The following is a 21,695-nucleotide window of genomic DNA, read 5'->3' as shown; positions in this document are numbered from 1 at the left end:
TCGTACCGCCAGGACAAATAGTCCAGTTCGTCCTGGCGGTAAAAGAACAGGAGGAACTCGGCCGAGCGAGTCTCCACCGTCCAGCCCCAGCGAACTGCATCCAGGACCCTCTGGAGGAGGGGGTCAGACCGGGAGGCCTGGGAGATGTCTGAGGCCGAGAGGGGACACGCGAGGTCATCCGTCAAGGCAGCAACCGAGATCGTGGGTGCCGGGTCAGAGACAGAGATGGGCAGCGGACAGCGGCTAAGGGCGTCAGCATGGCCCATGTGCTTGCCGGGGCGGTAGGAGGGAGTAGGAGTAGGAAGAGAAGAACTCAGACCAGCGACCCCATGAGGGGAGAGTGGTCGCCAGAAAGGATGCCCAAGAGGGGCTTATGGTTGGTCTGGAGGATGAACTTGCGACCGTACAGGTAGGGGTGAAAGCGTTTTACCCCTGCAACGGCCGCGAGGGCCTCCTTGTCCAACTGGCTGTAATTGCACTCAGCTTTGGACAAGGTGCGGGAGTAAAAGGTGATTGGGGCTTCAGAGCCATCGGGGTAGGCGTGGCTCAGGACGACCCTGACACCGAAGGGGAAGGCATCACAAGCAAGGATGAGCAGGAGGTGCTCATCACAGGAGCAGAAGTTAAAAGGGCTTTGACAGCCGTGAGTGCATGCACCTCACAGTCTGTCCAAACCCAAGGGGCGGAGGCATTGAGGAGGTGGTGGAGAGGCTCCGCAATGGGCGCCTTATGGAGGATGAAGGATGCATAGAAATTGAGGAGCCCCAGGAATGCCTGAAGCTCTGCCTTGGAGGAGGGAGTGGGTGCAGAGGTAATGGCCTCAATTTTGGAAGGGGTGGGGTGGATTCCTCTGGAATCCATGAAAAACCCCAGGAACTCAACAGAGGGAACGCCCAGCTGGCACTTTGAGCATTTCAAGTGCAAGCCGGCATCTCGGAAACGAGAGAGCACTGCCCTAAGGGTCTTGACGAGTCCTGAGTCGGGGAGGCAATCAGTATGTTGTCAAAATAGGGCACCACACCCGGGATGCCATGGAGCACCCGCTTCATGAGCCCCTGAAATATGCCGGGAACTACGCTGACCCCGAATTGCAAGCGGCAGCATTTGAAAGCCCCGTGGTGGGTCACAATAGTTTGAGCTGTGGCGGAGGCCTCGTCGACGGGCAACTGTTGGTACGCTTGGGCCGGGTCCAATTTTGCGAAAATCTTGCCCTGGCCCAAGGAGTGCAGCACGTGCTGCACGACTGGCACGGGATAAGGATGCGCCTGCAGAGCCTTGTTGACGGTTCCCTTATAGTCCGCGCAGATCCTCAGGGATCCGTCGGACTTCAAAGGCAACACTATGTGGGTCTCCCATGGGGCGTGATCTACGGCCTCCAATATGCCCTGGGAGATCAATTTATCGATCTCCGCGTCCACACAAGCCTGCAGGGCAAAAGGAACCCATCATGCCTTGAGGCGGAGATGGGGTTGCCATTGTAGCAACGCAGGGCATCAGAGAAGACGTCATCAAACTCTGACAGGAGGGAATCTAGGGAAGAGGCGAGGTGGAGAGAATTAATGCCGGCAATGCTAAGACCAAAAGCTCTGAACCAATCCAGGCCCAGGAGGGAAGATAGGGGGCTTCGGACTACAACAAGGGGCAAGGAACCCTTAAACCTCCCATACTGGACAGGGAAATTCCTGCAACCCAGGATGGGGATAGGGTTGCCCTGGTAGTCCCTCAGGAGGCAGTTTGCAGGGGACAGCTGGCTCGGCGTAAGATGCGGGATCAATGCACACAGAGTGTCCCAGGACATTATCGTGCGGGCCAAGCCCGTGTCCAGTTCCATCCAGCAGGTGCGGCCGGCGAGTAAGACGCGGAGGTGCATCTTACCCCGGCCGCCGAAAGAGGAGGCAGCGGAGTCGGGCAGCCAGTCGGGCAGAGGGGCCTTGGGATCGGAGACAGCTAAACAGGGGTTAGAGAGCAACAGAATAGCCACAAAAAGAAAAACATGCAATAATATAAAAAACCAAAAGGGTAAAAATCTTTGGTCTCTTGTATGCCCTTATCCAATTGTTTCTAATTAAAAAGGGGGAAAAAGAAAAAGTAAGAAAATTAAAAGGGGAACAAAAAAATAAGAGAAGAGAACAATTCCCAAATAAAAATATAAAAATATGAAAATGCAAAAATTATAAATAGCAAAAGGGAAGAAAAGAGAAAAAGAAAACAAAATTTAAGTGTTCTTTTGGTCCACTCCACAAAATGCCTCAAAATAAAAAAAAATAAAAAAGTAAAAGGGAGACAGAAAGAAGTCACAGCTTCCATAACAGAGTAATGTAAACACTGCCGCCAGAGAAAAAGAAAAGTTCAAAGCTTTTGTAGTGTGAAAGCCTTTCCAGGGTCATTCTGAACTTTCCCTTAAAATTTTTATTTATTATTTGAAGGTAAATTTCCAGACATTGAAAGTTTCTCAAGGCACACCTGTATAAACAACTGTGTTCCTCTCACTATCAAGTCTTAACAAGATAGCCTTGGAAAAAAAAACAGAAAAATCAAAACATTGTTTCAAGTCCACTAGGTGGCAGTGATACTTGTTTCCCACTCTCAGTCTTTGCTGCTTACACTTCGCCTTTAACTTTTAAAAGAAAAAAGAAAAAGAAAAGGCAAGAGAAAAATACAATAATTCATTAAGCAAAGGTAAAAAGAGAGAAATTTTTAGACAGTTCAAACTTAGTTGTATCAATGTTTCCAAAGAGTCCAAAAAAGAAAGTAAGAAAAAAAAGTACAAAGAATCAGTCCACTCTAAAAAGTAAATTGCAATGAAAGTCCAATCAGGCTTCCGGCAGTAAAAAGGGAAAAATAGAAACCTTCAATTGACCATGCATTAGATCCGCCGCCTACTCTCTCATCAGTCTTTATTTTTAATAAATTCTCCAAATTTAGGGTGTTCTCTCTCCAATAGAAAAAAAAATTAAAACTCTCACCAAAACAACATGCTTCTCTCCTGCCCTTGCGTTACGGAGCTGTCTGCCGTTTCAGCAGCCTAATGGCTGACTCAAAGTTGCCAGCAAGAGGGGCTTTTTCCTGGATCACCAGAGACTTTGCAGGTGTCTCTGGGATCAGCAAGATATACCCCTATCTATCACCCTCTCTATGGGACAGTTTAGGTCCGATTGGACCGTCCAGGTGACCTGAATTCCACAGCGATCCCGGGGGTCTAGAAAAATCCATCGTTTCACAGCGATGTGAAGCCCCTCCTCCTCTAAACATGACTATTGTCCACCATTTCTTTAATGAGCAAAGTAGAATAAGAATATCCATACTGGATCTGAAGCACTTGTCTGCTGTGGACCCAAATACTATACTACTCACCACTAATGTATATATCACTAGACTCTGGTTGGTACATAAAAACACTACATACTTATAAAGCATCATAAAACCGTATTGAACATAAAGTACAATAGCTTCTACAAATCATAAAGGGATATAAAGTAAGAAACAGTAGAAATCCAATTACTATTAAGGTTTGAAAGTCAGACAGAATAAAATTGTTTTTATGGCCTTGCAAAATGTCAGTAATAAGAGGGCAAGTATGCTGCTCCCAAGTGTGGGGCCTTGTCTACTGGTTCACTTAGCAAGGAGGCAGGACCTTGAGCAGGTATTCTGTAGATGACCTGACACAATTATTTTACTAAAGATGATCCATCACATAGCATTCTTTATGTGTTTTATATATAATATCTAGTGCAATCTGCAATGTACCTAACATATTGCTTTTACAACCATTATTTGAGTGATCATTGTTGCTGACAGCAAATTTTAGAATAGCACTTTGAATTTCAACAGATTTGTCCAATATCTTCTAGATGTAATGGGCCTTCAACTTTCAGAAAATTATGTAGATGACTCTTCTCAGACCTGGTGATCCCCAAATTTGTAATGCTATCATGAAATGAATGAAATAGTATGAGTTGAAACATATTTTCAATTGAAAATATAATCTACCTAAATTAAATTCTGGTAAGAATATTGCCAACATAGTCTCATACTTCCCAAATTATTTTTGCATGCTTATTTTGTGAGATACAAGTTTGATGTAATTTGCTAAACATAATTCTTACCTTATTGAGCTCATCGGAAATTGCAATGCCTATAAATAGAACAAGATTATACTTAATTATAAATATAAATAAATAAATAAATAAATAAATAAATCATAATTGCTAGCAATTTAATGTCTAGTCAAGGCCTGGTTGAAATATAATAATGAAACTCTTTCAAATTATGGCTTCAGACTGACTATCTGAGAAAATATGCTGGCATATAATGCCTGATTACTTTCACATTACTCTCACAGTCTCTATCTTATGGGGATACCTAATGTGATGAGTTCATTCCAATATTTGGAATTTTTAAAGCATATAATTGATGCTCTCACAAAGTGGCTGGCAATGAGTGGCTTATCTATTTATGAAATGGCTGCCATCAAAAGCATAACTAGTTATAAACATACTGATTTATTAGAACGCAATTTAGTTATGTTGCTTCATGTGTCACTTCTATCATTCCCAAGGATTTTCTACCATCCTATTTCTTTTTTCTTTTTTTATGAGTGGGTAGACAGTAGGATTGCAGATTGTTCAAAGGAAGTGATTTGCAATCTTTGGAAAAAGGTTAAGCAAAGTGCCTTTATCTGCAAAGAAATACTGCCAGGAACAATTTATTATGCTTCATGCAAGGCTCAAATAAGAGAATAAAAGTTTAATTATTCAGAGAGATTCTTCTTCTGTAATGTAATAGACACATCCCCCCAACCACCCCTAAAACCATTTACCATTTTTATTATCTAAGAATGCCTTCTGTTACTGGGGATTAGTTTTATGCCAATTCAATGTGAAAAAGCATATACATTTACAAAGTATATATATTGAGTAAAAACACTTTGCTTCCAGTTATTAATCAATTTTTAATCGTGGAGGGATTAATTTAGCAATGAGAATACACTTCTGATTCTTCAATCTCTAAGGATGTGGGTGTTTGCAAGAGGTAGAAAGTAGAATCAGCTTTTACACGGTTTATTTGGTTCAGAAAGCTGAGTAACACACCACAGAACACATTTTGGGTCATTTCCACATATGATCTTCCCCCAAGTTTTAAATCTCTGTTATTTATCCTTTAAAAGATATCTATTATTAATTGTTTCTCAATTATCAAGTCACTCTGTGTTTATTTGGTTGCACAGTGTTCTGACTCTGATTTCTAGGATCAAGCACTTTTGTTTCATAGACCAGTTTTTGGTTTTGGCTAACAAAGACATGCTAGTTTGCTTTTGCTGGTTCCTCTTTCAGGCATATCCACCAAATCAGTCTGCTTGTTATTAACATAAGGTAAAGATAAAGGTTCCCCTCACACATATGTGCTAGTTGCTCCCAACTGTAGAGGGCAGTGCTCATCTCTGTTTCAAAACCGGAAAGCCAGCACTGTCAAAAGACGTCTCCATGGTCATGTGGCCGGTGTGACTAAATGCTGAAGGCACACAGAACCCTCTTACCTTCCTACCAAAGGTGATTCCTATTTTTCTACTTGCATTTTTACATGCTTTCAAACTGCTATGTTGGCAGAAGCTGGGACAAGTAATGGGAGCTTACTCCATTACACAATGCTAGGGATTCGAACTGCTGAACTGCCGATCTTTCTGATCAAAAAGCTCAGCGTATTAGCCACTGAGCCACCACGTCCCTTGTTATTAACATACCATATCCTTATTCTAATTCATTGAACAAATACATTGAATGTATGTATTAGAAACTATGAAACATAGACCCTATAATTCTTTAGTTTGTTTTTATTTAAAATAAATGTTCATTTAATTATTTACATTAAATATTTATTTTGAAAAATATGAGTTCAGAGTGGGATTTCCATTGATCCACAGTTCAAATAACTGATATGATAGCCTTAATACAATAAGTAAATAAAGTCAATTAAACTCTCTGTGTTTGTACAATATTATCCCCTGAAGTACAATAGAAAGCCTATTCAGATGGCACTTCTCTGAAATATATTACAGCATATTTTTCTAGATGGGAAAAAGGAAGAGACCATAAGGGCTATAGAGTTCTATAAAGAGCACTTAACAATTGTACCTATGTTTAAAACCTTCTCCTATTATACAATCCCTGCTTTGATAACTGTATTTACTGGAACAATTTCCTACTAACAGTTGATTTCCATTTTCAACTTTATTTGCAAGATTAACATAATGTGTCTCTTAAAATGAAAGAAGCTTTACTTTTAGAAGCCATTTCAGATTCATTCCCCGGGGACTTACTTTCAACTAAATGCAGATGAGTTTAATGTAACTCAGATGATTTTTATAGCAGAAAAGACATGGGGCTTACTAGATTCCCTTCTGCCATAATATCTCAAAATGTATGTTCCTCAGATATCCGTTTTACTGAGAACAAAAGACTGATGTTGTACTTTTCTGACATGCCAGAAGATGGCATTATTAAAGACTGTATTCTTAAATCTGTTGAATTAAACATTCTGGTTTAACAGTACAGTTAGGATCATTTTTCTCTTTTCTCTTTCAAACTGATTACAGTTTATGAAAGTAAAATGGATATTTGACTGTACTTCTGATGCATTCATTTTAAGAATGATTAATCTAAAACATACATACAAAATACATCTAAAACAAGGGAGGCGGTGGCTCAGTGGCTAAGACGCTGAGCTTGTTGATCAGAAAGGTCAATAGTTCAGCGGTTCAAATCCTTAGCACAGCATGACAGAGTGAGCTCCCGTTACTTGTCCCAGCTTCTGCAAACTGGCAGTTCGAAAGCACGTAAAAATGCAAGTAGAAAAATAGGGACCACTTTGGTGGGAAGGTAACAGCCTTCCATGCACCTTCGGCGTTGAGTCATGCTGGCCATATGACCATGGAGACATCTTCAGACAGTGCTGGCACTTCGGCTTTGAAACTGTGATGAGTACCGTCCCATAGAGTCGGGAACGAGTAGCACTTAAGTGCGAGGTGAACCGTTACCTTTTAAAAAACTGTAATTCAGCAAAAAAAAAAAAATCAACAGCATTATATTCTCTAGAATTTATTTGGGTACACAGAAATGTAGGAGGAGTGGCAAAACCTGGGAGGAGTCAAAAGAAGAATCAGCTCAGAGTCTTTACATAGCCACAAATGGTCCACAATGGTTCAGCTTTCTTGAATCTCATAGACCTTTATCTAGAGCAGTGATGGCGAACCTATGACACGCGTGTCAGTGCTGACACGCGTAGCCATTTCGGGTGACACGCACATGCTCCCCAAACTTGTTTCAGCGGCAGCTCTCAGCCTGGGCGGCAGCGTCACGCAGGCTGTGGAAGGAGGAGGAGGAGGAGGAGGAGGAGGAGGGAACCAACCAAAGAGAGGCTTTTACCGGGTCTGCGCCCCACAGCCAGGATCGTCCTTGCGCCTCAAGCCGCGTTTCTTCCTGCAAAGCCCTTCGGGCATCCCGAGAGTTCCGCTTGACGCCAGAAGGGCTTTGCAGGAAGAAACGCGGCTTGAGGCGCCAGGACGGTCCTGGCTGTGGGGCGCAGACTCGGTAAAAGCTCTCTTTGGTTCCCTCCTCCTCCCCCTCCTTCCACAGCCTGTGTGACGCTGCCGCCCAGGCTGAGAGCTGCCGCTGCCGCTGCCGCACAACTGAGGGAGGGAGAGGGAAAGCAGAGGTAGCCTCAAATTCCACCGTTGGGACAGGGGAAAGGGCTTGTCCCTCAAGAGTGGGGGGGGGATAGAGGTGGGAAGAAGGGGCCCGGCCTGTCCCCAGCGCCCCCCACAGACGGATTACGGATCGAACGCTTCTCTCTCTGCAGCCTTTTTCTGCAAGTCCCAGCTACTCAGCGGGGCGTCATCATTTCCGGGGGGTTGCAGTTTTCCAGCTCAGATATCAGGATCCGCCGGGATTAAGTGGGAGAAAACGCCGCTGGCCGAGCGGAACAAACACATCCAAAGGTTAATCTTATTTTACGAAAACACAACTTCCAAAAGTCGATCGTGGCCTCCGTCAAGAAGCTCTTCCCCCACCCCCCACCCATTCTGGGGTCTTGGTGTCCCTCGGCTAAGATCCACCCCGGAAAGCAGAACGGGGGCAGCCCTCCTGTAATTCTGGCTGGGTTAAAGAGCAGGGATGGAGGAGCCATATCACACCTTCATTCAAAGGGTGGGGAGGGGGAGGCCCGATAAAGTCCCTCCCTTGGGGTGTCTGAAGTCCCAGCTGAAGCAGCCAAAGGAAAAAGGATAAGCATCCGTCACTGCCCAATGGCGCTTGGGGTAACCCCGCTGGGCAGAGCCAGTCGAGGCTCATCCTGCAAATGAGGGTTTCCTTTGGGGAGGGCCAGGTGGTTTCAAGCACCCCAAACAGCCAATCTCTCTCTCTCCGTCCCCCTTCCTTTGCTCCTGGGGCTGCAGAACTTTCCATGGGCTCAACAGTAATTGAGTAAAATTCTAAGCCACTGCAGTAGCTGCTTTTTGGTTTTATTTTTTTTAATATTTATCAGTCTCTCTTTTAGTTGAAGAGTTGAAGTCCACAAGGCTTAAAGCTGTCAGGTTTGAAGACCCCTGGGGTTTTTTTCCTAAAGGGTTAGGGGTGCAAGGTTCTTGTAACTTGACAGCTTTAAGACTTGCACGCTTCAATGCCAGAGTTTCTGAGCCAACATTTTGGTTGCTAAGCAGGACCGTTGGTAAGTGATACTGATAATAATATCAAGGGCAACATACGAAATCGACTGATGAACAAAGAAGTTACTAAGCAGTTATGTTAAATAATTTGTTTTTGGTTTATTAAATACAATTATATTGCAATTATATATTTTTGTAGTTTAAACTATAAATTGCGCAAAATTATGTTTTTGTCGAAGTGACACACAACGCGAGTTATGCTCGATTTTTTGCCGATTTTTGACACACCACACCAAAAAGGTTGCCCATCACTGATCTAGAGCCAAAATAGTGCTGTTAGTTCAGTAGATTCCTATGAATAGGCATGGGTAGCAATGAATCAGTGTAATTGGAACTTCATGTGTCTTTCATGCCTGACAGTAAAGAGTTAAGTCTTCTTCAAGCATTTAAAAAATATTTTGCACAAGAAGGAGTGTGAATAATCATGTTAACTCAATTGCAACAATGTACCAATTTCTATGTGTTTCCAGTGTGTTTCTTCCCTTGCCTTGTAGCTATATTCAAAGCACCCCTGAATGAAAAATAGCAGAGCTATTGATTTATTTATAATTTGTACGCCTATAGTGAATGAAAAAGGAATCCCTGTATCAGTAAAGTCTCAGATGAGATTCTAGCAAAGCCAAAATAAGCTATATAGAATTTTTCCCCTATTTTGGTGCAATATATGGATATAGAAAAGGACTGCATAGATTACACTTATTAATACAAACCTATGGCTCTATATATCATTACGGAATATGGCTCATTCAGTACACGTTCATATGAAAAAGTATTAATACTGTACTTGTGGCAATCAAAACATATGGAAGATATAATTGCTCCTGTAAATCAATAACTTAATATAAAAAGTTGAAGATATTTGAAAAAAAATATTATTTTGATTTCTTATTGCAAAAATTCTTGTAACATTATGCTGACATTGTGCTCTGTAGAAGTTCAAAGAAATATTAGGATTTAGTTGCCTTTTCAATGTTGAGTTCCAACATGGACAGTATTAAATCAGAATATTATTCTGTCATCACTTTTCTAATGAGACAACAAGCTTCTTACCTACAATATTATTTGGCACATGTAACTAGATCCTAAAACTGCTCAGTCAGCCTGAATAAACCATTTTATTTTACAAACACAAGACATATTCAATGCATAATAGAAATAAAAATGGAATGAAGTGTTGCAATAAAAAAAGATACTACACTTGAGTAACTGCAACATAAAATTAAATTTAGTTTACTAAAAATGCATTGTGGCAGATTTCAGCCATAAAAACATATGCTTTTTATAATGACACAAAAACTGACAGGACAACAAATATAAAAAATACATCTAGAGCAAGTGTGTCAAACTCAAGGCCCGCAGTCTGACTCCAGCCCACAATGTAGTTGTATCTGGCCCGCAGGGGGTGTCCTGGAAAATGTAATCCAGGCCAGTCTACTCAATTCGAAGAGGAAACATGCCAGCAGTTTCAGGAGTAGTGTCAAGCTGGCCACGCCCATCCAGTCAGCCAAACCTACCCAGTCAGCAATACCCCCCTTTCCCCCAAAGTCAACCACAACCCTGATATGGCCCTCAATGAAATTGAGTTTGACATCCCCAATCTAGCGATTTTGCTGGCTAGTACTCAATTACAATACACCAATCTGTCATTCAAAAGTATCATTCAATGTCATCTTAATCAATTACTATTTTTCAAGAAATTACGTAAAGACATAAAATTGAATAGTGTCTTCTAAAAGTGAATAGAGGAGGAAGGAACTAATGAAAGATTTAGATGGATGCCTTTTAACTTTATGATTAAATTAGATCCATTTCTCTATTTTTTGGACCAGTTTTTCAAAACTCTTAAAGACGTCTTAAGCTAGACGTTTTTCATAAATCATATTTTAAAAAATGAAGTACAAACAATCTTCCGAGGGTCAACAAATGTGCTTTAAACTGTGCAGAGAAATGGTTCAGACTTAATCCTGTTAATATGTGTATCACCAACTGTTGGTACTATATTTAAGATTATTTTAATGAAACACTTGTCAAATGTGTAATGCCTTCAACAATTTCTAATCTTTATTTCATAGAAATATGCTTCTTCAGTACATGCTTGATGTGTTGATCAACTTACTTTGAGAAAGATTTTCGAGAGCTTTGCCAAGTTTCTTACTTTCTTGAAGGATATGATTTAATTCATCAAAATCAGGATGCTCTGACTTTGACTTCCAATCCCATTTCAAGTGTCCTACTGATCGTGGCACTAAATAAAATAAAGCACAATTTCAGGTTATAAACATCTGGGGGAAAATCTGGCTTCCACATGTGCTAAATTGTCTTCCCAGTGCTAACTTACATGTTGCTTAGCCAATATCTTAAACCTGAAACTAACGTTTGTAGCTTTGTTTCTATAAAAACTGGTTTTCACATCTTTATGAACATGCAATCATTTCTAAACATGCTGAATTTAAATATTAAAACTCAATCTTTCTAATTATGTTACAGTGAAAATTGAAGTAAGTTTCTTTTTCAGAAAGTCTTCTACAAAGTCTTCTGGGTAAAAAATACTGAAGGGAGTTCATTGTTTTAAGAAACAAGAGCTTTACCTATATTAAGAAGCAAAATTTTAACTATAATATTTATTTTTACCACTGAGATCTGAAGTGAAATATTGAAATGTTCTTGCTAGTTAGATGTCATTTCAAGATTTTCCATTCCATTTGTCCATTCCCCAATTCACTATTGCTCCCCCCCCGACCAATAGCATTCTGTAGTTACTGAATATACTCAATTCTCATTGGTTGTTTTGGAATTGTTAAATTAAAAAAAAACAAAAAATGTGTTTTAAAGTAAGGATGCAAATAAATAAAATTAGGGTTTATTTCCTAATGTTTTGTCTAGGTCCATGTGATATGTTTCTTAGTTGTTGATTTCATCACTTCAGTTTTGTATATAATGGTTCATAGGAGTTTTCATCATTATAATATGATGCAATAAATGATGTGGGACAATAGCATAGTTTTTTATTTTTATTTCTAGAATAATAACCCACTTTTTATTGTAAATTACTTTGGCTTTCTTTTTCTTTTCCATTAACTCAGCAAAATAAAAGTCCTATACCATGTGACGTGAACCCATGGAATAGGTCTTTCCCCCTCAACTTGAAGTTCCTTGCTTAACTTCAAGGAACTGGGATGACAATGATAGAAAGTTTAGAAGACCCTGAATAGAAGACCCTGAAACAAGAGTCCATCAAGTCTAGTATTCTTCTGACTTATAATAGCTAAGCATTTCTAGACAAGCTCATAAATATGGACAAGATGGCAATAGATCATATTTACTGCTGCTTTCTGTCTGCTAGTATTCAAATTATGATGCCTGAGATTATAGAGACACTAAAACAGCCAATGACAGCCTGATTCGCCATGAATTTGTTAAATCATTTACATCGCCTTTTCTGATGGTAGAATATTCAACAGTTCAAGAAATATTTCTTTTCATTCCTCCTAAATCTGTCAAATTCTTACGTTTGTAAATAGGAGAAAAACTATCCACATTTTTCATATTACAGTACCCACTAATTTAAGTAGAAGGAATAAAAAGCTCCTTTCACATGACTTAAGGCTTTTTAAATTATCCCCACAAGTAAAAATAATCATGAAACTGCAAATCTTTTACTGGCATTTTTTTTCTTTAATTCACAATTTTAAATTAATTCTAATTCAGGTTTCAACGGCACAAAGTAAGAGCCTTCAACAAAAGTAGCACCAACTCATTGAAAATTGCAATGATCACTATAGTATTTTTTTACTAAATGTCTAGGATACAGGTGACAAATTCACGGCATCATGTTGCTGTCATGTGATGTATGACAACATTTTCCCCCTTCCTGGAGATGGGCGTAGCCTGCATGTGACACATCCGGCCTACAGGCCACCAGTTTGATACCCTTGGTTTAGGATAACTCATTACTAATATTTTTAAAACTTTTCCTGAATCCTATTATTCAGCATTTATTATAGCCAGCATTGAAGTTGGTTAATTCTCCTGCTATAATTCTTGAATTATTAACTTTTACATCAGATGCAACCCTAACCCTAACCCTCCCAAGTAATGTAAGAAACATAATGTATTAATATCAAGAAGTAAATTTAGAGCTTTTCTTGTTTCCTATTGTAATGAACTACTTTATTCTTTTTACATTTTTTCTATGCATGTACTTCGGTTATGTCTTTTTATCTCTAAAAAAAATTCTGCTATGTGGTTTTCAATATGTAAAAACATATTAAAATTTAGGTACATAATGGAGTTAGACAAAACCACAAGGTTTTCAAGAATCTACACTGACATTCTACTTCCAATTTAACCATAGGCCAAACAAATGTATCCATGTTCTCTAAAGGGAAAGTAGAGGCTGACCTCAGTTGGAGCTCTTGATACTTGAAAAAGTACAGTATGTCTATCCAAATGCATTATCTCATACATATCCAAATGAATATGTATAACATGAATCCTGCAGTCTGCATATTGAGTAGACAGGCAATAATATTTGAACTGCACTTTGTCATAAGCAATAGCATTGTACTATTATTCTACATCAGGGGTATCAAACTTGCGGCCCACGGGCCAGATGCTGCCCCTGCCCCTGCCCTGCCCCGCCTGGTTTAGCAAAGAGGGAAAAAGTCACGTGATGACATGATGACACGAGTTTGACACCCCTGTTCTACATGATTCAGGCTGCTGAAAATCACAAAGTAGAGCAGGCATACATTTATTAAATAAATTTTAAAATTATGTTTATAGACACACCCACAGAAACATGAAAATCAAAATATCAATATAGAAGCTGGAAAAAATCCCACAAACTATATTTAATATCTCCTTACATGATTTAGATTCTGGTGATGGAGGAGAAATGCTGGATACTGCAAGGTCACTTTTTGATTTTTTAGGCTTCTTTGCATTTGTCTTCCAGGGTTTATCATAACTTCTGAAATCCCTTCTGGCTCCCTTATGTTCTGATGGAAAAAATATATTTGCTTAATTTTTTCCAAACATAAAGAAATCATAACTCTACAAATAAAATTATTCTGCATATGTGCAACATAATAATTATATAGAGATGTTTAATGTTATAGCATTGATATGAACAAATATTTACATTCTACAAAATTATGACTCTCTTTTGATTTACATTTATGTCTGCCTTTGATAAGATGTTCATAAAAAAAATAAACCACATAGTCCAAAACTGCATTTGCATAATAGCTTTTTCATAATCCAAAATATATCAAGTATAGTAAAGAGACATGAAGGACTCTTTTTTAACATACTCGTATAACCAAATAACCATGAAAATTGCTACTTTAATATTTTCTTTATTAAAAAAAAACTCTTGGCATTTATATATGTGTTCATAGGTTTAAAAGATCCACAAGTAGAATGAAATACTGATCTACCGTGTTTCCCTGAAAATACGACAGGGTCTTATTTTCTTTTTACTTACAAAATATGGCCTTGGGCTTATTATAGGGGAGGACTTATTGTTTTGGGGTTGCCGGGCGGCTGCTCCCTTGAGAACTGGCTCCCAAAGAGCCGGGCACAGCCTCAGGGGCGAAGCAGCAATGAGGTGACAAAGCTCACAAGCAACCGCCCAGCAAACTCTCCAGCCGGGAAGAGCGCCATTCACTGACATAGGGGGTATCCCTAAGGCACCAAGCCATGTGGCGCTCTGCCCGCTCCCCAGCTCCTACGGCTTGGCACATTAGGGATACCTAATGCATAGAGCCGAGGTGGCGCAGTGGTTAGGGTGCGGTACTGCAGGCCACTTTAGCTGACTATGATCTGCAGTTCAGCGGTTCAAATCTCACCGGCTCAAGGTCGACTCAGCCTTCCATCCTTCCGAGGTGGGTGAAATGAGGACCCGGACTGTGGGGGCAAGTTGCTGACTCAATTTGCTAAAAAATTTGTAAACCGCTTAGAGAGGGCTGAAAGCCCTATGAAGCGGTATATAAGTCTAATAAATAAATAAATAAATACCCCCTAGGTCAATGCATGGAGCTCTGCCCGGCTGGAGAAGGGGGTTGCGTGAGTGTCTGTTCCGCTCCCAGCAGGCATGCCTCCTAGCCTCAACATGTCTGGGCCCAGCTCTCCCTGCAGTAGCCACTGTCGCCGCTGCGCTCCGAGCATAAAGTCTTTTCCGGTTCCAAACTCCAAAACTCAGCTGCTGAGTCTTCCAGGAGCGGCCGCTCTAGGAGTGTGTTCTATGGTTGTCGGCTGGCTGCTGGAAGACTCTCTGTTCGGAAGACTCTCTTACTGAGAGTTCCAGCAGCCAGCCCACAACCACAGAGCGCACTCCTAGAGCGGCTGCTGCTTGGCGCCTTAGGGATACCCCCTAGGTCAGTGAATGGTGCTCTGCCCGGCTCAAGAGGGGGTTTGCCAGGTGGTTGCTTGCGAGCGTGGTCACCTCATGGCTGCTTCACCCCCTGAGGCTGTGCCCGGCTCTTCGGGAGCCAGTTCGCAAGGGAACAGCTGCCCGGCAACTCCCCCCTCCGGCCAGGCAGAACACCACTCCCCAACCTAGCAGTATCCCAAAAGCACCAAGCAATGTGAGCGCCTTTCCCCCCCCCCCAGCTCCTGCGGCTTGGCGCCTTCAGGATACTGCTATGTTGGTGAGCGGTGCTCTGCCTGGCTGGAGGGGGGTTGTCAAGGGGATTAATTTTCAGGGGTGGGCTTATATTTTTGCCCACGTGAAAAATGTGGCAAGGCTTTAGTTTCAGGACAGGTCTTATTTTCGGGAAAACACGGTATGTCTTTAGTTCATCACCCTTATCAGATGGCCAGGACGGACTGGAAATTTACATCTGGATGTTAGGAAGAATATTCAAAGAGAAATATATTTCAGTATACCTATTAATATGTGATGTCTTCTTCGGAGGGGCATCCAGATTGTGTGGTTTCATTGGAACTTAACTGATGAATTAATATAAAGATACTAGGCTAAAATAAAGAGTACTTGATAAACCCAGAATAACTTCAGGATAGGTAAATCAATAAATTAAATTTGGACAGACATGAGTACTTTGGATATACCAATACATAGGATCTCTAGGCATATGAACTCTGGGCAGATAAATAAGATGTAATAAAAACATAACAATTTTGATAAACAATGATTACAAAATTGTGTTCACTTAGAATTCCCCGACGAATAATTCTTGTTCTACATACCTGAAGCTTCACTCTCTGCCCAGAGAGCAGCAGATCCAGACAACGTTCTCTGAATGTGGCCGTGGCTCCCTTGTTTGGACTGAAGATGGTCAATGAGAAATGGAATTGGATGATCAGGAGTCTCTGTTATTAGCCTGGTCATTAGTTCCTTAAAAACATCAAGGGGAGATGTATCAAATACATGCCCTGAAGTTCATCTTGTTTCAGTGGAAGTTTGAAATATAATTCATCTTCTCATTAATCAAACCCTCCTTTAGGCTTTTTTTTTTTTGCAAAAAAAGGTAAAATATTTGAATGCCTCAAAGATTATGACAAAACTATATATTATTGAAACCACCTCAAAGAGCACAAAGCTGCCAAAGAAAAATTGGATCAGAAGTTTAGAAATCTGATCCATGTAATTTATTTTACACTTTAAAATAAAAGCAAAAAACAAAACAAAACCCTAAGAATGCTTCTTCTTTAACCATATGAAAAGTCCAGAGTTATTTAATTGGCAGAAAGGGCTAGTTGGATTCAGTACATTCTTTGTTTAACTATGGTTTGTTGAGTAAGTTTCATAGAGCAGAAAGTCATAAACCATGGTTTAAAGGCCACTTTGATTAGAATCAAACATTGTACACTACAACCGAGCAATTGGTATAAATCCAGTTAATAATTCAACATGCTTGGTGTGTGTATAAATTATTTTTATTAAAATTATCGTATGATTTTCTTCATTTGTATATTTTTTTTAAAAATCAGACTATTAAAATGTTCAAGGAACTCATTAATTCTTTAATAAGTACCTGGCAACTTCCAGATCCCAGCATAGAAAAGACTTAATTCTTTAATGCAAGTTAATTATTCCAGATTATTATGCAACCTTCTTCATTATTGCAGCATTTTGTTCACTGGATTTCAACTTGTTGAAACCACTATCTACATGCTTTAACAAAACTAATGCTTTGAAAGGATTTTTGCAAATATGTTTCTCAATTAATGTGTTTTATTGCTCTGTTTTAGTAATCTTTCCCCTTTTGCATTTCATTATCTTTCAACACCAACAAACTAAATCATCAAGAAAATCCAGCTCATAGGACTATCAAATCCCTCAAACTGACTTAGTTCAGCTAGTTATAATGTTTTCTACATATAGAATCCTGTGTCAAACACATTTAATTTAAAATATTACCTTTCCTCTTTTTATTAATTAAATGCAGTCGAGCCTACACAATTATTCTTAGTGAACACATGGTACCCCAATGAGTTTTTTTTCAATTCTTGGAAGAATGGTGCAGTAGCTGCTAATTTGTTCAAATGTTCACATATCTATGGGTGTGACATACAGGTGCACATGTTTGTGAAAACACCGACCCACCAATTTTCCTTCTCTATACTGGGCAAACACTACAGATCATTATATTTTGTCTATAAAGCATAATGTTGTATTGTGATTATTACTCTCTTCTACCTGCTTTTCTGTCCTTTATGAAAATGGGATCAACAGCATCCATCTTTCTTCTCTTGGCTTAAGACAATTATAGCATACTTTTAAAGGGTGGATTAGTTCTTCCTTCAAAAAAAGCCCCAAGAGAATCCTGCAACTATACAGAAACTAGCCTGAAGACTAACCATCAGCTTTGAGCAGACAATGCATGAGCAACAAGAATAGACAAAGGAATGGATGGATAAGATAAGGAAAAGAGTGGGACAATAGTGCTGGATGAACTGAGATGAATATACCAGCAACATCCAGGGTAGTTATAATATGAATACCATTGTAACATCTGCAGTGTTTCCTAGAAGTAAACACTCAGCCTAGAAACATGTATTTCATCTACACTATTCATCCAATTAACTGAAAAGTGATTCAACTGTTTCAGACATGCAGCTATTCTTCCATTTCCATTTCTCTTAATATCACAATTTCCCCATAATTCGATTAACTTCTTTTTAATAGGATCTTGAAACAGATGTCTAACCATCCAACTTCTGAAGTTGCGAAGTGAAAACAAATGTCTATTACTACAGAAAATTTTATGAGCCTGAAGTATTTCATATCTGTCCAGACAGGTTGTCCATGAAGTACATTCGCTTTGGGTGGCCAAGCAATTTATATACATAAATTATTACTGGTTTGTCACACATTCAGCCAAATGTTTGGACAAGATTTGGCATTTTTGATTACCTATTGAGTCCTTCCCAAAGACCTGGGATAGTTAGATGCTAACTTCAATGGTGTTAAAAGTATTGTCGCAGGATATAAACTGTATCAAGACAAGCTGCTTTTGCAATTGATGGATGGTGATTTTGTCAATGCTGATAGTTTTCAAGTGATGATCTAACTCTGTGGGAGTTCACCTACGGCACCTATTACTGTTGGTACAACCTTTGCTTTCTGGTTGGGAGAGCAACCAGGTATTCAAAGCATTTCAAAAAGTTGCATATCTCTTAATAAAATCAATCTAAAACATGTTAAAAAGTTGCTCTCTCTTTTAGCCCCTAAAACAGGAGTGTCAAACTCACGTCCTCACTGTGGCATCACATGACAAATTGGGACTTTTCGTCCTTCGCTAAACCAGGCGGAAGCAGGGTCAACACACGATGGGCCTGTGGGCCATGGGTTTAACACCCTGCCCTAAAACATCCCAGAAATATCTCCACTATCAGCCTCAGGTTCATTGGTTGCAACTTTTTTCTGACCATCTAAAATGGTATTTTTAAACTAAAGGAAAAATGTGAAGATTCTGGCTTCAATGTATTTCTAAAAGCCATTACTTCAGCATCCTGCAGGCACAGAGTTTTGCTCTAAAAAATATTTCATATGCTTTCAAAGTGCTAAATGAAAGAAAAATTAAAATGCAAATGGTTCAGAATTGAATTTCACATAGAAATAAAACCTCATTAATTCTACAATAAGAAAACCATTATCAGTTCAGGAAAAAACTGAAGTCTTCCCATTAAGCATGCCCTTCAGTTCCATTTTCCTAAGGTTAAAAAAAATGAAACAGACCCTTTAACAATTCAGCAAGTAATAGACAGGGACAAAAAGAGACACTGTAGGACTAAAATGTTCTACATTTTATCTGTCAGTTTCATACCTTCTACTCCTAAATGTTTGTCAAACTACACTTGGATGAAAAAGTTTAAACATTCCTGGTCAAACTGAATGTTCTAATGTATCACTGAAACATTTAATGTCAACAGTGATGGCTAAACTTTTATAAACAATATGTGTATAATTTATATCATAACATTTCATTATTTCTATGTGAACTGGTAATTTCAGTGATGAGATAAAAATATAGGGAGCTATTTGACACTGAATTAGAAAACTGATCACTCTTGATCAGATTATAAATACTGGGATAAGTAACTTGGCAGGATCTAGATTTCTTTAGTAGCATTTGCACTAGCAATAGCACTTAGCTTTGTATACCATTTCATAGTGTTTTACAGCCATGTCTAAGCAGTTTACAAAGTCAGGATATGGCTTCCAACAATCTGGGTTCTCATTTTGCCAACCTCAGAAGGATGGAAAGCCAGTCAGGATTGTACTCCAGTCTGTGGACAGAAGCAGCCTGCAATACTGCCTTCTAATCACTATGCCACCACAGCTAAATTACAAATCCAACAATTCTTTATACTAAGTCAGAGGTGTCAAACACAAGGCCCACAATGTGGTCAGATCTGGCCTACGGAGCAGTCCTGGAAAATGTAAGTGGCCAGCCCACATCACTTTGGCCCAATCTACCCAATGCATACAGGAAACATCAGGCAGCGTGGCTTCAGCACAGTCTACCCAACGCAAAGAGTAAACATTGGGTCAGCATGGCTCCAGCCAATGCAATGCAATGAGGAAACATGCCAGCAGTTTAGGGAGTGATATCATGCTCACCCAGTCAGCCATGCCCAGTGAGTGATGTCAAGTGGCCATGCCCATCCAGTTGGCCATGCCCCTACCCCCCGTGAGGTCAACAACAGCCTTGATACGGCCCTCAATGAAATTGAGTTTGACACCCCTGTACTAAGTCATGATAAAGAAGACTAGTGAGAATTAAATCCTAAAACATTTGGGATAACCAAATTCCTAACTTCTGGTCTACATTTATTTGCATAGCTTTTTTTAAAAAAAATCTTCCTTATCTGGAATCATATACTGACAATACATATTTTGTAGCTACACATAACACTATATAGATTTTGCCTGTCTGTAATTTCATGTTAATATAACCTTGTTAGAATATAGATTTGGAATCCAGACTCCCACTATTCAGTTAGTATTAATTGATATAATTTCACCATATATTCTTATAATCCAAAATGATGTTGTTGTCTTATGGCAAGTTCATTGTGAGGGCATGCAATTTACAGATATATTGGGCATGCTGATGTAGGTCCTGCCAACTGGTAGAGAGCCAAAATGAGTTTATGAAATGATGAGTAAATTTTTTAAAATGTACAGAGAATAATGAGGTAAAAAGAATTTTGTAGCTTAGCTGGCAATGTTTTCACAATCACTGAACTCTTCCACCCCCTTGTACCATTACTAAATTAATTTAATATATGTGTACTCCATCTGGTGATGTTCCATAATAAGCATTGTTCTGACTGTTGCAGGCCTATATTAGTAATAAATCAATGATTGGATTGCAGAAATAGATACATCACTGTTCTGTTTTATTTCTGTTTCCTAGACCATATAATCCAACTATATTTTCCTCATTATTTCCAACTTTGGCATTACAGTCTCCAACCACAAGCAACACAATGTTGTTCTTTCAATTTCAGATTGAATTTGAAAACTTATCAACCTCCTCTTTAATCTTAATGGTTGAAATATAAATCAGGATAATCATGATACTAAAGGGTTTTTCATGAAGTCTAATTGATATTCATTGCATTGTACTCATGTGTTATCCTTGTTGCATTCTTCTTCACCGACGAAAGCAATGCTGTCTCTTCTTTGTGTGTGTGTGTGTGTGCTCTAGGTAGTAGACAAAATGATATTCTGATTGAAAATGTCTAATGTCCAATTTCTTTAATTCACTAATGCCTAAGATTTAACATGTTATCTATTTATTTCATCTTTTAACATGCTGAGTTTTCCTTGGTTTCAACCATATGTTCCATGTTCCCCTATTAATTCTATTTTTAGCTTCATATTTTCTTTTTAGCATGGCAACCTCAGCAACTAGAAATCCTGAAGGCTTTAATCAAAACACATCATAAATTCCATTATTACTCTGAAGATCTTCAGCTATTCCTCATTAGCATGTTGAGTACCATCTGACCTGATTGACCTATCATCCAGCACTATATCATCAATCATTTTATGTTGTCCACCTATGTGGTTTTCTTACTAAAATATAGGAGTGGTTTATCATTGCCTTTTCCTGCAAAGTATAAAATCATACCTTTGCCTACATGATCATGTTTCCTCCAATGCCTTTCTATATCACTGTTGCCTGGCATTCATCATTCATCCTTCCCAGGAATGTACAATACACACACACACAAACACACCTGCCATGATGGTAGTGTAGTTGATTCCTTCACATATCAAAATCTTTTTTTTTCAGAATCACACAAAATTGTTTACTACATTTTGTATAAGGCTAGTTTGCCACCTTAAGGATGACATGCACTCAAACTATGCTCCTTTAATAATTCACCAAGTCTAAATTATGACCATTGTCCATTAATATAGAATATGTTTCCATTCCAACAGAAAAGAACCTTATACACATATTAATGGCAGGCTTCATTACAATATGCCAAT

General features: G+C 39.3%; 1 protein-coding gene across 1 annotated transcript in view; it reads right to left on the bottom strand.

Annotated features, from left to right (window-relative positions):
• C8H8orf34 (chromosome 8 C8orf34 homolog) overlaps window positions 1–21,695 on the bottom strand; it is an 83,851-nt gene that overhangs the window by 52,619 nt on the left and 9,537 nt on the right. The window contains exons 2-5 of the mRNA XM_032222273.1: window positions 15,932–16,079; window positions 13,588–13,719; window positions 10,836–10,964; window positions 4,107–4,135 (exon numbers count right to left, since the gene is read on the bottom strand). Coding sequence (XP_032078164.1) covers window positions 4,107–4,135; window positions 10,836–10,964; window positions 13,588–13,719; window positions 15,932–16,079 — 438 coding nt within the window. The remainder of the gene's footprint in view (window positions 1–4,106; window positions 4,136–10,835; window positions 10,965–13,587; window positions 13,720–15,931; window positions 16,080–21,695) is intronic.

Source organism: Thamnophis elegans, chromosome 8, assembly GCF_009769535.1.
Source record: "Thamnophis elegans isolate rThaEle1 chromosome 8, rThaEle1.pri, whole genome shotgun sequence".
In the NCBI taxonomy this organism is placed as follows: Eukaryota; Metazoa; Chordata; class Lepidosauria; order Squamata; family Colubridae; genus Thamnophis; species Thamnophis elegans.
This window is presented reverse-complemented; position numbering and strand designations above follow the sequence as displayed.